At 44.1% G+C, this 17,290-nt stretch overlaps 1 protein-coding gene across 1 annotated transcript in view; it reads right to left on the reverse strand.

Moving 5' to 3' along the window:
- map3k1 (mitogen-activated protein kinase kinase kinase 1, E3 ubiquitin protein ligase) overlaps positions 1-17,290 on the reverse strand; it is a 49,660-nt gene that overhangs the window by 13,644 nt on the left and 18,726 nt on the right. Inside the window, exons 3-16 of the mRNA XM_079525021.1 lie at positions 15,018-15,221; positions 12,605-12,805; positions 10,268-10,384; positions 9,428-9,579; positions 8,741-8,862; positions 7,923-8,004; positions 7,124-7,325; positions 5,305-5,601; positions 4,566-4,687; positions 3,530-3,621; positions 2,582-2,777; positions 1,561-1,817; positions 846-1,120; positions 65-383 (exon numbers count right to left, since the gene is read on the reverse strand). Coding sequence (XP_079381147.1) covers positions 65-383; positions 846-1,120; positions 1,561-1,817; positions 2,582-2,777; positions 3,530-3,621; positions 4,566-4,687; positions 5,305-5,601; positions 7,124-7,325; positions 7,923-8,004; positions 8,741-8,862; positions 9,428-9,579; positions 10,268-10,384; positions 12,605-12,805; positions 15,018-15,221 — 2,638 coding nt within the window. The remainder of the gene's footprint in view (positions 1-64; positions 384-845; positions 1,121-1,560; positions 1,818-2,581; positions 2,778-3,529; positions 3,622-4,565; positions 4,688-5,304; positions 5,602-7,123; positions 7,326-7,922; positions 8,005-8,740; positions 8,863-9,427; positions 9,580-10,267; positions 10,385-12,604; positions 12,806-15,017; positions 15,222-17,290) is intronic.

Genomic DNA, 17,290 nt, shown 5'->3' on the forward strand with positions numbered 1-17,290 from the left:
TACAAACCTTTTGGACTACAGCTATGCAATCACGCAATTATGTAACAGCTGTGTCAGGCCTTACCGGGGATGCAGGGGGCTTTTTGAGCGGGAGGGGCAGGGTGGGAGGGTTTTGGTCTGTGGATGGAGGGGAGAGGCCGGCCCTGGCTGTGCGTGTCCAGGTGGTCCTTGGACCTCTGCTGTGGAGCGCCGCACTGCATGCTGGGAGAGGAGGACGCCCAGGAGTGGTTGGAGGGGCAGTTTTGGGCCACCGCCTTACCGGACATGAAGGCCTGGCTCGAAGCCATGGCCCCGTGGCCCTCCAGGCCAGGGAACAACGCGGGCGGGTACAAACTGGAGGGCGAGGGGAGAATGGGCGATTGATCCATATGACGGTTATGGACCTGAAACAGGGAAAAGGCACAGAGATTACAGAGAGTAAAAGTAACTTTTCTTTTTACCACCGCGCTCTGACTTCTCTGGTGTGCTATCCTCTTAGATCCACATCATTCATAAAAGGTACTGGGTCGCACACAGTGGAGAGAAATATTTGTCTCTTGTGACATGATGTAAAGATACAATAAAAGAGAAAAAACTCACTCTCAAGTCATTACGTTTGGTTGCACACAGAAAAAAGCCGATTTACAAGCTCACAATGCTATTTTCATAGCGCAACCAACTTAACTGTAAAATCAGCCATTACGACACCATCAAGACCTGACAATTTATTTTTAACGACAAAAGTCGACTAAAACAATTTTCAGATGAGTAAAATGTGACCCAAACAAAATGAAATTTTATTCAAAAGACTGCCAAAAACTAAATCAAAATTTGCCGAAAAAAATCAACACTACACCACCACTGACCTGAACAGGCGGTTTGAAGCCGTCGCCACCAGGGGGAGCTCCGGCCACGTTGTGATTTCCGCTGACCGCTATGGCGGCCAGCTGCTCCATCAGCTCCTCCGGACATGCCCCTCCGCCACCGCCCTTCCCGCTGAGACGCTGGCTCTTGGTCGTGGTCAGCGGCATCTTGCGGCCCGGTGCGCTGCTTTTGGCGAGGGCGGGCGATAGGTCCGGGTAGGCTCCGCCTCCACGAGCGTGTTCCTCGCCGCTCTCCGTGCCAGGGCCGTTATAGTTTGCTAAAAAGTCAACGGAATAACGGAAATTTTGAATTGGAAAAACATTTTAGTTAACTGAAAAAAAACTAAGCGAATGAGAACAATAAATAACTGACTGAGATGTATTGTGGGTTTACAAAACAAACAAAAACCAACTAAAGGCATAAAGAAAATGTCCTTAGTTTTAGTCTTTCTTAAAAATCTTAAAATCTAGCAAAAATAGCAGATTTACATACACACCACGATGCAAAGCTATATTTGAACTTGTTGAGTCTTGCCCCTGACTAATCCATATAAAAAAACGACCTCAAACTAACACTGAAACTAATAAAAACAAAACCAAGCCTTTTCACAAAATAATGAACTACACTAAAGTGGCAAACACACTTTAACAACTAATTCAAACTAAACTGAAACTGAGACATATCATGTCAAGAAAATTAGACCAAAACTTTAATAACCTTGCTCCACGCCCAGGCTGATGGCGTCCAAGATGTCCATCTCCTCGGCGATGGCGAGTAAGCGACGGCGCATGCGGGCGTAGTGGGTGGAGCTGGGCCCGCTCAGCATGTCCAGCAGCTTGATGAAGACGTAGGGCACGCGCGCCACCATGCGCGCGGCGCCCAGGAACACCCGGCGCGACAGTTTGCCCACCATGGCGTGGGAGTTGTCGATGGACTGGAGGGCGAAGGCGAGCAGGCGCAGCAGCTTCTGGTACCTGGGGAGAGAGAGTCATCGCAACAGTTCAGAAATGGCCTCACGGATGTTTAAGATCATATGAAAGAGTAAACGACATGTAACACCGCACATGGAATAAAGCAAAATAAAATCTTGTGACTGAAACATTTTGGCAGGCCAAGCGCTGATTGAGCTTTGCCGGTTGGGACAAATAAATAAACTAATAGACCAGCGGTCGGCGAGATCGACAAGTCGATTTCTAAAGGGTGACCCCTCCCCATCCGGCGCTATGCATGGGACTACATAAAGCAGCTTTGAGAAGGTTTATTAAAGGGTGCTGTAAGAGATTTTCCTCTCTCTCTCTCTTTTTTTAACAGAAAATATGTTGTCAGGTGCGACACCAATTTCATCCAATTAGGAGAGAAAAGTGACATTGGAAGTGATTAAACACAAAAAAGAGCAGGGATCAGAACACTGTCCCACCTGGAAATGTATTTTGTGTTTAAAGTGAATGGCAAATCGAGTGGCAAAGTGAGTTTAACATTGTTTAACGTTGTAATCATATTGGACTTTTCTATTTGGATGTGGGCTGTTTTTTGACACTCATTGTGTGTTCCCGCATAACTTCCGGGTTTGATGATGATGTCACGCGCATACCCTCTATAAAGGGGGGGGGGGGGGGGGGGGGGACTCCCTCCAGTTGCTGAACAAACACTAACGTACTCACTTATGCCACCTTTCAGAAGATCTAAGATGACCGTATAAACATTCCTACATGCAGACAATTATTTGACGGGGTCTCACCTCTGCACGGGGGCTTGGTTGTGGTATCCGTCCAGGCCTCCGGAGATGATGTGGGGGTAGAACTCGTGCGGGACCTCCAGCAGCAGTCTGTCTATGAAGCACAGACGTCCCAGCAGAGCCTGCCAGTTGGTGGCCTCGGGCTGGGGACCCAGCACACAGCTCAGCACGTAGTCCACACCACCTAGACCTATGGAGCCTACACACACAACAATGACAAGTTAAACACACCACCCAGAGTCCTAGACCTATGGAGTCTACACACAACACAGACAAGTTCAAATTGTGTGCTTCTGTAACGTAAATAAAATAGCAAAAATGCTTAAATGTGTTTCTGAAAATATGGCAAATGTGTTTGGCAATACATTGAGAGTGAATTAATAGAATCATATTACTTGTGATTCCTTCATCACAGAGCACAGAAGCAAAAGAGAAATATGAGGACAATATTTGAACTTCTATCATGATCTGTGGTTCTTAAACATTTTGTCATGTAATATATTTGGCCGCGGACCTCCATGTGAAATATTTTGTGCCAGTTAACACCATACAAGATTTCCGTTGGAAATTCCAAATGTGTGTCTTGTGTTTTTTTCTCAAGATGTATTAATTTATAGCTGATGCGACGTGTTGTGACAAAGTTTGGGGAACCACTGATTCTAGAGGAGTTTTCATACTGTATGTGTGTTACCTGCTTTGAGCAGCTCGCTGCCTACCTATAGATCTATAGAGGAGTTAGTTACCTGCTTTGAGCAGCTCTCTGCCTACCTATAGATCTATAGAGGAGTTAGTTACCTGCTTTGAGGAGCTCTCTGCCTACCTATAGATCTATAGAGGAGTTAGGTACCTGCTTTGAGCAGCTCTATGCCTACCTATAGATATATAGAGGAGTTAGTTACCTGCTTTGAGGAGCTCGCTGCCTACCTATAGATCTATAGAGGAGTTAGTTACCTGCTTTGAGGAGCTCTCTGCCCACCGCCAGCTCTCCCAGCTGACCCTTACACAGCTCCAGCAGGGTGGACACAGACAGCTGGCTGGTACGGCTGGAAAAACAAAACAAAACAAAAAACAACGTTCTTTGTTGATTTATCACATGCACCTGCGTCAGAACAGAATGATTAGACTTAGACATAGAATAGAGGGTATGCGGGTGGCATCATCATCATACCCGAAGTTATGAGGGAACGCCAACTGAGTGGCAAAGAAATACTTTCTGGCCTTCACAGCCCATACAGTACATCCAAACATAATTGTTTATTGCATTAAAACAACGTTAATCAGCATCGACCTCACTTTGCCACTCGATTTGCCACTCACTGTATGCATGCGCATACCCTCCATTGTCAAATATTATGGAAACAGATGATCCGCTGCCTTGACCCCTGGATTGTCATTATATCATCGCTGAAGCCAAGGGTGGAAACTTTGTGTGTCCAAAACCGTTGCTTTTCAGGAAACCACATGTAGTTATTATTTATTCACATAAAGGTTTCCATCTGACAGTGATACCTGTACATTTTACAGTATGGACCAAAGCCCTGACGTCATTCCCAGTACCCCCAGGTCAGGGGAGTAGTTGTTCTATTGGAAATTCAATCTTAGATTGCGTCATTGGAACTGTGTGTGTTCCAAAAATAAACAAATCGGCCTAGAGTAATCTTTGTCAATAGAAAAAAAATAACTCAGTGTCCCAGGGGGATAGTGACCTCGCTCTACTGGAAGTTATGTCAGACTTCGGTTCTCTATACCGTTATATATTAAAAACAGACCTCATTCACCACCAATTGTTCACGATTCCTCAGAGAACTCCACATTTTAGCTGCAACCACTGCATTTAGCAAATATTCACCTTCCAATATTTTTACACAATCAGAGTTAAATGAACAATCCGTGGGTGTTGTTAAATGTGATTCAGCTAGTACACATTGCTCTTGATTCCAAGGCGTACGCACACTCCTCGACGTCGTCAGTATGTCATCCTGCTCACCTGTTGGCGTCGGCACACTTGACCAGGATGGTTTCCACCACAGGCTGCAGCAGCTGCTGCAGACGAGAACACTCTGACACCGAATGGCACGGTGTGTACACCAGCATGGCACGCAGCGTTTTCTAATGGAAACAACACATGTACACAAAGGTTACAGTCTACTGTACAAACATCAACAAAATGAGTTACACTCACATTATTTGTGAGGCATTTCAGCTCGCATTAGTACATTATTTCCAAATACAATATCGTGACTTACATTTGAAATCAGAGTAATTGTCAACAAACGACAGGGTCAATAATAGTCACAAATTCACAATAGACAAATTCACAGAGGGGTGCCCTGGGCGCTGCCATTACTGAGGGGTAATCCATGGAGCAGGTCAGGTGTAGCTAATCAGTGCTGCTGCGCTTAATGGTACACCTCAGTAATGGCCGCACCCAGGCAAGCCTCTGTGAATTTGTCTATAAGTAGAGTGCAAAGAAGTATCACACACATATCAATTGTTTGGGGAGCCAATGGCCTAGTGGAAAGGCACATATTACCAAATAGGCTCTAACGCAGTCTGACAGCGAGTCGCAGGTTCGAGTGGAGTTGCGCACAATATGCGCATCAAATAATAAATAAATACATTCTGTGAGCTCAGAAATCTCACGGTATCAATACCGTGGCTTTTTATACTGCGGTAATACCGCAATACGGTATACCATTACATGCCTAGTCTTGGGGTATACTCACCAAGGCGGCCACGTAGACTTTGTAGACGGGGTCGGCGCATACCATGGAGAGAATGCTGCAGCACGACTCCACCACCACATCTCCGCTGGCGCTATTGCACCGCGACGCACTGCCGCCGCCCCCCGCCACCACGCCACTGCCAGCCCCCGACCCTCCCCCCATCCCGGGGCACCCAGAGTGCTCGCCGTTGGCCAGGAGCAGCGCACCGCTGACGTCGTGAGAGAGACGGCGCAGCGCCATCTCGCGGACCGTCCAGTTCCTGGAGAACAGGCAGCCCACCAGCTCCACGCCAAACACCTGGGGAAGAGAGAAGCACATTATATCAGTCATGTTTAGTTAGTTAGTGATGTGCATGCATAACGTGAGTGGCAAAGTGAGTTTAACGCTATTTAAAGCAATCAGATAGGCCTTGGATGTATGGTCTGTCATGGCCAGAAAGTACTTTTTTGCAACTCAGTACGTGTCAGACCATGATGATGTCACACGCATACCCTCTATAGACTTCCATTTGCACTTCACGCAGTGATTCACTTTGCAATACCCGTGACGGCTGTTGCAAGTGGGCCCCCAAATAATCTGCAAAGCTATAAAGGTAATATTTAAAAAAAATAAGGAATGAAAGAAATATTTTAATCTTTAATGATCAGTCAATCGATTGTGTTAATGGGAAACAATGTAATACACTTTAAGTTCTTATTTTTTTACGGTTTTAAAGAAGAAAATATATAAGAGGTAAGGTACCTGACAGAAAGGCTGGATAAAAAATAAAATAAAACGTCTATGTGATTTATAACTCTTTTGCGGACAGTGCTCGTAGCTTCAGAGAAAACAGCGAGGGAAAATCCTATTTTAAATGGGACTCTATGGGATGTGCACGCAAGTTTCCTGGTGCTGGGGGTATGCAAGGCGTTGCCTAGCAACCGGGCCAAGTAGATTTTCAGCAAAACGCTTTCTCTCCAACATTTCTTGTAGTTGGCATATAACTGGTGTAGAGGGAAAGTCTGAGATTTCTCGTAGTTGGCATAGAAAAAAATGAATGGGAAAAGAATCTTCACGACTCTTCTTGACCCAAGGACTTAGGTTTAACATGCTCTGGAGGAACTAGATGTTTAACAGTGTATTAATTCCTCTGTATAGATTAGAGCCCTGCATGGCAGTGTTTTATCCCACCCGCTCCCAGCCTCCCATTGGATTTCTGACCACTCCCGCCCGCTCAATGATTTCATTTTTTGACTGCCCGCAGTGACCGCCTGTCCGCTGCTCCCGCCCACAAAAAAAAAAAGTCCCATTTAGTCCCGCACCATCCTGCAATTTTATCGTTTAGTCCCGCTAAATGCACAATATTTCCATTGAGATCGAAAAACATTACATTTACCCAAACAGTTGCTGAGATTGAGCAGGCATGCACGAGAGAGGGGTTGTTTATTTGTGCGTAGTTGCTCACAGATAGAGGGGAAAGTGTTTATATTGCGACGGGACATATATTATACGTGTGAGAACAAGCACCCTGCTGCTGCCCACGCAATGCAGAGAGAGCAGAGAGAAAGAGAGAGACTCCATGTGCGACATGTCCAGCACAGTAGGGAATATTACATTCTCCTCAGACATATTCATATGCTAAAGTGTTATAAGCTCTGTATCTGGTTAATTGTGGGTGGATGCAGGATTTTGCAGGGACCGCTGGTTTTTATCTTGACCGCCTGTTCCCGCCCGCAGCTATTTAAATACCGCCCGCAACATTCGCGTTGAGTCCCGCGGGCTCCCGCTTCCGATGCAGGGCTCTAGTATAGATGTCTATTGTCCATTTCTCTCTGCTCACGTTAATCCAGGGCTCTGCCAGTTCCTTGTAGGTGTGAGGGATGTGCTGCTGGGTGCTGCTCTGTGGCAGGGTGACGTCTTCGTCCTGAAACGACGTCCTCAGAGAGGACGTCCTGCTCTGGGACAGGGACAGCGAGGTCTGCAGCTGGGGGTCCGGGACCGGGGGGCCCGCCGACGCTTCCGATGAGCCCAGAGACTCACGGCTGCACACACAAAACACACACAAGACAGGGGAAAAACTGAACCAGTGGGACAATTTGTGGACAAACTTATACTTAAATCTAATTACATGCTCATAATGCTACATTTTTAATAATCTCGAAGATTTTTGAAAAATGTGGAGTGGGTCTCAACTTCTCTCCAGAGAATAAAAAGTTGTTCTGCAGTAATCTGTACATTACAAGGTTTTCAATGTTAAACAATCTAAAACGAGGTGTGGAAATTAAACTGAAACTAGATTTGTGGTCAAATGTTTAGACACAACCAACCGGAGAATACATTAGACTAGATAGTTTTATTGAGACTGGAATGTGCAATGTCTTCACTAAGTGGTTTTATAGTAATGCGTGTTGTGAACTTGCTTCTAACAAAAAGCAAACCACTCTCCTGAATCTAACTAAATAAATACCCCAAAAGTTACCAGGAGTCATAATGCTAGACTTATGTTGACTTGTTCCTAGCCTATTAATGGATTATTACATACTGGCCCAGAAAGTCTCACATTTTAACTATGTATACATTATATATAATCAAGTTTCATTCTCTGGAAATAAAAAAAGCACGAATTGGCCTCATGTTACCTGTAGAGGTCGTGGAACTTCCAGTTAGTTCGACACAAGGGACATATCAGCGCTTCGTTGTTCCTGCGACACTCCTCCGCCCCTGAGGGACACCACACAAGACAGGCTCATGAACTCAAATAGTACACGCATTAAGCCCTGAGGGACACCACACAAGAACATAAACAGTACAAGCAACAGGAGAAGACGAACATTTGAACGGAAACGATACAGCAAAATGTATTGCGATCAGAGCAGGGGTTACTGAAACAAACAAAGAAAACTAAAACTACAATTTAATTGCGTCTTTTGTAGTTTCGCTCTATACATTCGGTGTCTTTGCTGAAAATAGCAGATCGACAACCTCACAATTCACCGCAGTGCAGCACCTTGTGTGCTTGTAGATTTGCTATTTTCAGCAAAAGCTTTTCACGACAATACGGATGCTGGGGTGTAAGTGGTTTGAGTGCCACCAAATTGGTGAATTTACAATAGTCTCCTAAATGGGCGCTGTGTGATCTCTCAAACGTCCAATGTTTACTGATGCTCGGACAAAGAAAGGTTAATAGGTTTCGCCCGATTTGTCTCTGAAAAAAGCGATGTTGGTATGAAAATCCTGGGAATATTGTGTGGCTTGTGGCGGTCCAATATTTAGTTCTACACAGAGATGTACATGCAGTGGTGGCGCAGCTTGTTTAAGGTGGTATTTCTACTCACAGATGGACATGCAGTGGGGTTCCACTTGTTTAAGGTAGTATTACTCACATATGGACATGCAGTGGTTTAAGGTGGTATTACTCACAGATGGACATGCAGTGGTTTAAGGTGGTATTACTCACAGATGGACATGCAGTGGTGGTGCAGCTTGTTGCGGCAGCCCTCCTCGCACACGGTCAGGCTCTCCTCGTCCAGCATGTCCAGCAGACAGATGGGACACATCTGCTCCTCCTCGTCCTTCAGACTGCACACACACACACACACACACACACACACACACACACACACACACACACACACACACACACACACACACACACACACACACACACACACACACACACACACACACACACACACACACACACACACACACACACACACACACACACAATGTCCAATGTCAGGAAGAAATCCTTGCAGTTCCATATTCCAAATGTACATGTTTCGGGTCTCTACATGCAAAGTGTCTTGAGACAGTTTGTTGTGATCTCATACTTTAATGTTTTTGTTTGTTTGTAGTGTAATACATTATAATGGAAGTAAAATGTATCCGTTTATATTATGGATCATTAGAAAGCACTTTGTTTATTAGTCACACAGAAAGGGGGAAATTAATCATGCATTGGAATCGAGAGGCATCGCGATGCACGGCAATCGATTCATAACCGAATCGTAGCCCTAAATCGGAATCAGATTAAAATCGTCAAGTGCCTGGCAATTCCCGCCCCTACTAAATTATATTGGACCAAGAGTAGCACACATGTTCAGTGTGTGTGTGTGCGTGCGTGCGCGCGTGTACATCACACCTGTTCTCGTTGCTGTTGACAGCCGTGCTGGAAGGCCCCGCGGCAGCGTGTGGGTTGGACATGCGGGACACAAACTTCTGGATGGTGTTGCGGGACGGAGCCTTGATGCGGGAGCTCCGCCGACTGTGGTACTTCTGGAACAAGCTCTCCACCTGGACAGCAGCACAGCGGAGCAACAGGTATTCACATTTATTTTACTCGAGTTAAAGTATCAATACCGTCCACAATGTTGAAATACACTTTCACAAAAAACCTGTATACAAAATTTTGCCTAAGTAGAAAAGTACTGGCATCAAATAAATACAGTATGTAAAGTACGCAAAATGTCCCATTTCATAAGTTCTATTAAAAATGTTTCCTTTTCTTTTTCACCCCGTTTTCTCCCCAATTTAGTTGTTATGGAATACATCATGTGACAAATATAATATCACCACTCCCACCCAACTCCCCTCCCCCGAATTCGAACCCCCAGACTCTGTGGTGGTGGGCAGGTACTTAACCACTGTTCCACTCGAGCACCGTATGTGTGTCGTTTCCATTTTATGAAAATAGCGGCTATAGAAGCTCACAGTGAGCTTGTAGATTGGATACTTTCAAATAATGTAGATAGTGGATTAAAAAAGCACATTGTTTGCCTGATGAGACTGAGTGGTGTAGAAATATAAAGCATAGGTACCTCACTTTCCAAAATCACTTTCCACAAATTGGGCAACTTCCACGAAAAGGCATACAAATATAATGATATCAACACCCCCCAAATGTCAGTCATTTTCGTCTTAAGAAATGTGTGTCCACATGAAACCACTGCCTGTAGCATTATATGCCCTGCAGAACGCTTACCTCAAAGTTCTTGAGCGTCTTCCTCCACAGCAGGGGGTCCGAGGGCTCCAGCTGGAAGACCCTCAGCATGACGAACAGGACATGGATACAGAACGCCCCCCGACCACAGCTGCACGTCTACACAGAGCAGAGACAAGTAGAGAACATTAAATACCCTCGACCACAGCTATACGTCTACACAGAGCAGAGACAAGTAGAGAACATTAAATACCCTCGACCACAGCTACACGTCTACACAGAGCAGAGACGAGTAGAGAACATTAAATACCCTCGACCACAGCTACACGTCTACACAGAGCAGAGACAAGTAGAGAACATTAAATACCCTCGACCACAGCTACACGTCTACACAGAGCAGAGACAAGTAGAGAACATTAAATACCCTCGACCACAGCTACACGTCTACACAGAGCAGAGACAAGTAGAGAACATTAAATACCCTCGACCACAGCTACACGTCTACACAGAGCAGAGACAAGTAGAGAACATTAAATACCCTCGACCACAGCTACACGTCTACACAGAGCAGAGACAAGTAGAGAACATTAAATACCCTCGACCACAGCTACACGTCTACACAGAGCAGAGACAAGTAGAGAACATTAAATACCCTCGACCACAGCTACACGTCTACACAGAGCAGAGACAAGTAGAGAACATTAAATACCCTCGACCACAGCTACACGTCTACACAGAGCAGAGACAAGTAGAGAACATTAAATACCCTCGACCACAGCTACACGTCTACACAGAGCAGAGACAAGTAGAGAACATTAAATACCCTCGACCACAGCTACACGTCTACACAGAGCAGAGACAAGTAGAGAACATTAAATACCCCCGACCACAGCTACACGTCTACACAGAGCAGAGACAAGTAGAGAACATTAAATACCCCCGACCACAGCTACACGTCTACACAGAGCAGAGACAAGTAGAGAACATTAAATACCCGGCCTCGACCACAGCTACACGTCTACACAGAGCAGAGACAAGTAGAGAACATTAAATACCCTCCACCACAGCTACACGTCTACACAGAGCAGAGACGGCCAAGTATATGACATTAAAAACTCAGAACGCATCAACTCAAGCTTTAGTCTCGTCACACCTTGATTACTGCCCAGTCATTTGGTCATCCGCTACGAGTAAAGACATACAAAAATTGCATACAGCTCAACACAAAGCTGCCGGATTAGCTCTCCGGTGCTCCAAGCGGATACATATTGTAGAAATGCACACAGAAATCTATCAAGGCTTACTGCTGAGAATAGATAACACCCACCACGTATGCTCACCTTTTTCAGAAATGTTTTAATTGATGAAAAAAAAAACAGTATTTCTTTGACCAGGTAGGATTCATAAGAGATGAACGGAACATGGCCATATGACTAGACAAGCCAGTTCAGGTGATCTGGTAACACTTAAACCAAGAACAAATCTTCTCAAATCTTCTATTATCTAGAATATCTACAGCAGTGGTTCCCAAACTTTTTAGCTCGAGAGACCCAAAAGAGAAATTAGATGTTTTCCCGTTTTTGGGGAATTAAATATGTGTTGAAAATGTTTTGAAATAATAATTAAAAACTAAATTTAAGAAAAAAAATACAAGGACCTATAAAAATGTGTGCGTGCCCACAAATGGGTCCCAAGTTTCCCAACCCACTGCTTGGGAAATGGTGACCTATAGAGCTGTAATAGGATGGAACTCATTGCACAACTAATACAAACAGGCAAAAAAGTTAACACATGAATTGCTTCTGACGGAAGCAATTCAAAATCATTTAAAATCCAACCGTTGTCTTCTACTGACGGAAGCAGACATCGGAATATACTTTCTATATGAAACTGTCAAACTGAAAATCAACATTCAACACTGACCCGGTTGCTAGGCAACGCCTTTGTCACCTCCAGCACCAGGATTTTTGGGCACGACCCCATAGAGCTCCAGTCTTCTGTGGCTATTATCTCTGAAACTAATTAACTCTGGAGTCATGTGATCGAGATGTGTCAGTCACACGTTGCAGATTCCATTCCGATTGGCTATGACTGCCTTCCTGGGTAGACAACCCGGCATGCCAGGGATCTGCTATTTCATTGTGAACACTCTAAGCATTTGGTTCTCAAAATGTTGTCCTTGATTGGTTCCCAAACCTTTTAGCTCAAGATCAAAAAGATAAATCAGATGTTTGCCTGGGACCCAAACAAGTGAAAATAGCAGATCTACAAGCTGCGACCCATCAAAATATGTCTGTGACCCAAACATGGGTTCTTCGGATCCACCATTTTGGAAACAGTGCTCTAGAGAGCGTGCTAGGAACTGGCGGGTTAACTAACCTGCGGTCCAATGAAGACGCGGTACTTGTTGTCGGGGCTGTCTCCTCCAATCAGGAAGGAGTTGGGACCGATCTGTTGCAGCAGGTAGAGGCGGGCCCTCATCACCTTGTGCACGCGCCGGTTCGTCTCCTCTGGGCTGTAGGGAGAGAAGCCGTCAGGAGAGGGCGCTCTCCTTGGTGGCGTCACACGCCCGCTCTGAAACTAAAACAAACAAACAAAAAATACAGCTTTTTGGTTAATGACAGCCGATCAGGGTTATGATAGTACACTAAAACGAAATGAAATAACCTAAACTAGAATCGACAACTTCTTAATTAACTGGAATGAAAACAAAACTAGGCTTTGCAATACCCTGACTTGGAGGGTTCCCACGGTCATATAATTTCCTTGAAAATGTTTGTAATTAATCAAATGCTTTTGAAAATGATTGGATATATATATATATACGGTACATTAAATAAAAGATCTACAAGCTAACAACACGTTGAATCGTGATACGTTAGCTGGTAGATCTGTTCTTTATGTCACCTGACACCTTCGCTCGAGTCTGTCTTGGCGCATTGATTATTGCAACCGATGATTGTTACAGGCCTGGAAATGAGGCAGAACAGGGTTGTGTGGGAACCCTAACTTAAACTATAACTGTAAACCACTGGTTCTCAGGGAATTCCCAGCAGAAATGTGTTAAATTTAACCACATTAAACCCTATAGGCATCAGCTATTTTAAGGGGGGATATTTTCAGATGGGGGTCGGCTGCCAAAAGCCAAATACATAATTAATTTGGGGGTCCTTGACATGAAAATGTTTGAGGTCCATTGTTTTGAGGTATCTTTGAAGGAAAGGCAAATCTTTTAATTGAATGCAGTGATTTACAGTCTCACTAAAAGCACACTGCACTGTATTGACCGGCTCTACGACTCAAGACAACTCTATTCATGAAGAGCATTCCAGTGGTGCAAAGTAACCAAGTACATACTGTACTCGAGTACAATTGTGAGATACTTTATTATACTTCTACTCCACTACATCTCAGAGGCAAATATATTGTATTCTTGACTCCACTACAATTATTTTAAAACTTTAGTTGCAAGTTGCTTTGCAGATTTAGATTATTACAAAACATACATTAATCCATTGAGACCTGGAACGCATCCATGTCACGTTAGCGTTTAACCACATTAACCATTAAGCCCCATTATGTACTTTGGATTCTACGTCAACAATGGCCTGGCATCGGTCTACATAACATGCTATTCAAATGACATGTTATCCTTTTCATAAGGCTGCAAAGGTCGTCAAGGCTAGGGCAAGTTCTCCATTTACTCAAGTAAAAAAAACCTAATTTGAGTAATTCTTCACCGTTGCAGTGAGAGCAAAGTGTTGTACAAACCGTGCAAACATTAGGAGAAAAGAACATTTTAAAGGGTCAACAGAGGTGGGGGAGGGGCCGTGGGTGGTCTTTGTTTTTGAGCTTTTTAAAGCACTGGTTCCCAAACTTTTTAGCCTGAGAGCCCAAAGAGACATTTTATGTCTTCCTGGCAGAACCCAAAATAGTGAAGATAGCAAATATGTACAAGCTCCTAACATGTCGCAACGCGGACATGTAGATCAGCTATTTTCAATGCTTTTGCATTTGTTTTTCTAATTAATGGAATTCATTCGATTTTATTTGAATTCATTTTAAATTATATAGAAAAAAAAAGAAAAAAACATTGAATTTGTCTCCAATTTGTTAATGCTCATAAAAAACAAAATGTAAGAAACAAAAAAGATAAGATGAGATTCATGATGACCCATAAACATTGGTCCGCGACCAACATATGGGTCCCGTGTCCCGACCCACTGTTTGGGAAACAGTGTTTATGCAGAGAGGAGCCCAGAGGACAGACACAGAGACCTGAGTGACCCAGAAGTTCTATAATGGCAGAAAGAGGTCATTCATGTTCATCAAAGAGCTTTACCTTTACAACACAATACAACCTGAAAATCTAGTTAGAACCTGACCGGGAGCCCCCGCATGCTGACAGGCCGAGGGGTCCATTTGGTTCCATTTGTACACTCTAAGAGTTACAGACTTCTAAGGGTCCATTTGTAACCCCCTATAGGAATGGTCCAATTTAGCGTTGAGGTGCCCATAAGGTTTAAATGGCCACTGGACCTCCTTTAAATATAGCAGATCTACAAGCTCACAACGCATTGCACCGCGACACGTTGTGAGCTTGTATATCGGCTATTTTTGTGGAATGTTCGCCACTAGTGAGGATGCTATAGTTCATGTGGTAAATGCATTATTAATTTGGATTGTATGAAAGCTTTATTTAGAGGAGAAATACTGGACCCTTCAAATATTAGGATTTTATTGATTCCGACCTTCCTTTTTATGACGACGAGCCAATGGTAAGGAAACTCACCGGCACTGGAGACGCCCTCCTCCTGCGAACGCCAGGCGACTCGGGCTTCCCGCCGGCTTTGCCAGAGTTAGATGGGGGTCCTCCCGGCGAGGGACTGCGGCAGCCACGTTTTTGGGCCGCAGCGCCTGGCCGCGCCGCGTCCGATCCCCCTTCACCCCCCTGGGGAGCCGCTTCACTCGCCACTGGCTGATGGGGCTTAACCACCTGAGAAAGGAAGTTAAATTAATTTAACTTAACACCTGAGAAAAGGACATTTGTCAACTTGATGTTTAGTAGGCATTACTTTCATATCGTTGCAGTCCGGTGAAATACTCAAGTCGTATATATGTCCGAAAACGTTACTTTTCTACAGGATTCAGCATTCAAATTCAAAAGTAGCAAAAATAGCTGATCTACAGCTCAAAACGTGCCTCAATGTGACGCGCTCTAAGCTTGTAGATCGGCAATTTTTGCTACTTTCGTGTGACACTGTATGAAGATGAGGTTTCTGCTAGACAGCAATGATATTTACACTCCCAATTTACTTGGGTGACTGATAACCTCGGACGAGACTGACGTTTTTTTTATTTTTTTAATATAGAGATTCTGACCAGGTCAGTAATTCATGAAGGCCTCACTTTAGCCTGCTGCCCCTCAAACAAAATGATAAAATAAGCCCAGAGGTCAGAGTGACCTTAATAAACCACCTGCCTCTCCCCCAGCTGATTTCAGAATGGTCTCTGACCCTTTCCTGCCCATGTAATCTTTAGACACAGGTGTCTTTTGTTGACATTCTAAATTCTTAACTCTCCCAGATGACTTTCCATCTTCAAAAAGAGCCCAGTACCTCTAATTTGTCCAGGACTGACTCCACTCCTTATATCCACTCACTGGACACTTGATATTTAATGGTTCTACTTCTGCATACATGTACACATTTGAAATATCAAATATATCAATATTCAAGCCATGGATGTTACCTGTCAAATCAGAACGCTGACATATTCTGTATTGTTTAACCCTCATTTACCGTTGCTCTGTGTTATTATTATTGCATTTTTGATGCATCTAGTCTTTTTTATGCCTTGTTTTTACTGTATACAACAGTACTTTTTATTTTCATACACTTCCCGTAAGGCAAGCTGTAACCTTAACTGCTGTGCTGCCTCTGGGTGACTGATTTCCCCCGGTGTGAAAACAAACGTACCGGTAAGTAAGGTATGTATTAATCTATCTAATAAAGTAACGTTTTAATCCCGTCAGTGCCTGAATATCATCGTATTGAGTATATTACTCGATGAGTGTAGTGGTGCGGTTGAAGCAAGTAAAAACCGGTATTACTCTTGATCGAAATGAAGGAATACAGTGAAATTCAGGCATACAGGATTAAACCACTAATTCAGAACACAAGTGGACTGATTTGACAGGTTAACACCCATGATTTGAGGATAAGCACTTGATATTTTACATGTGTACATGTACAGTATGCAGAAGTAGGACTAGAAATAATACAAATTAAATGAATAAAACCTAAATCTCTGAGTTTTGTGCGAGGCTATAGGGTGCATGACAGACAATCAGACAAAGATGCTAATTTTTATGCATAACTCCGTTGAATGACGGCACCGTACACAAATAGACGATCTACAAGCTCACAATGCGTCAAGTCCTCGATGCATTGTTTGCTTATAGGCCGCTGCAACGAACTGCAGCGGCCAATGAGGCGTAGATTTATTAAAATTTTATATCTATGGCTGGGGATGTGTGTGGAGTCCAGGAAGGAAGTGAGACCACATTTTCATGCCAAATTTTGGTCATGACTAAACATCATAAAAATAAGATCTGGTTGCAAAAGGGGTGAAGTGGCCATTTAATGTCGTGCTCACCACAGGCCCTCTGCGGTTGTTCATGTATAAATGTGTTCAGGTATGGTTAAAGTCCTGCTACAACTCACCACAGGCCCTCTGCGGTTGTATAAATGTGTTCAGGTATGGTTAATGTCCTGCTACTAGTCGCCACAGGCCCTCTGCGGTTGTATAAATGTGTTCAGGTATGGTTAATGTCCTGCTACTAGTCGCCACAGGCCCTCTGCGGTTGTATAAATGTGTTCAGGTATGGTTAATGTCCTGCTACTAGTCACCACAGGCCCTCTGCGGTTGTATACATGTGTTCAGGTATGGTTAAAGTCCTGCTATAACTCACCACAGGCCCTCTGCGGTTGTATAAATGTGTTCAGGTATGGTTAATGTCCTGCTACTAGTCTCCACAGGCCCTAGTCTGCGGTTGTATAAATG

Source organism: Electrona antarctica (assembly GCF_951216825.1).
Source record: "Electrona antarctica genome assembly, chromosome: 16".
Taxonomy (NCBI): domain Eukaryota; kingdom Metazoa; phylum Chordata; class Actinopteri; order Myctophiformes; family Myctophidae; genus Electrona; species Electrona antarctica.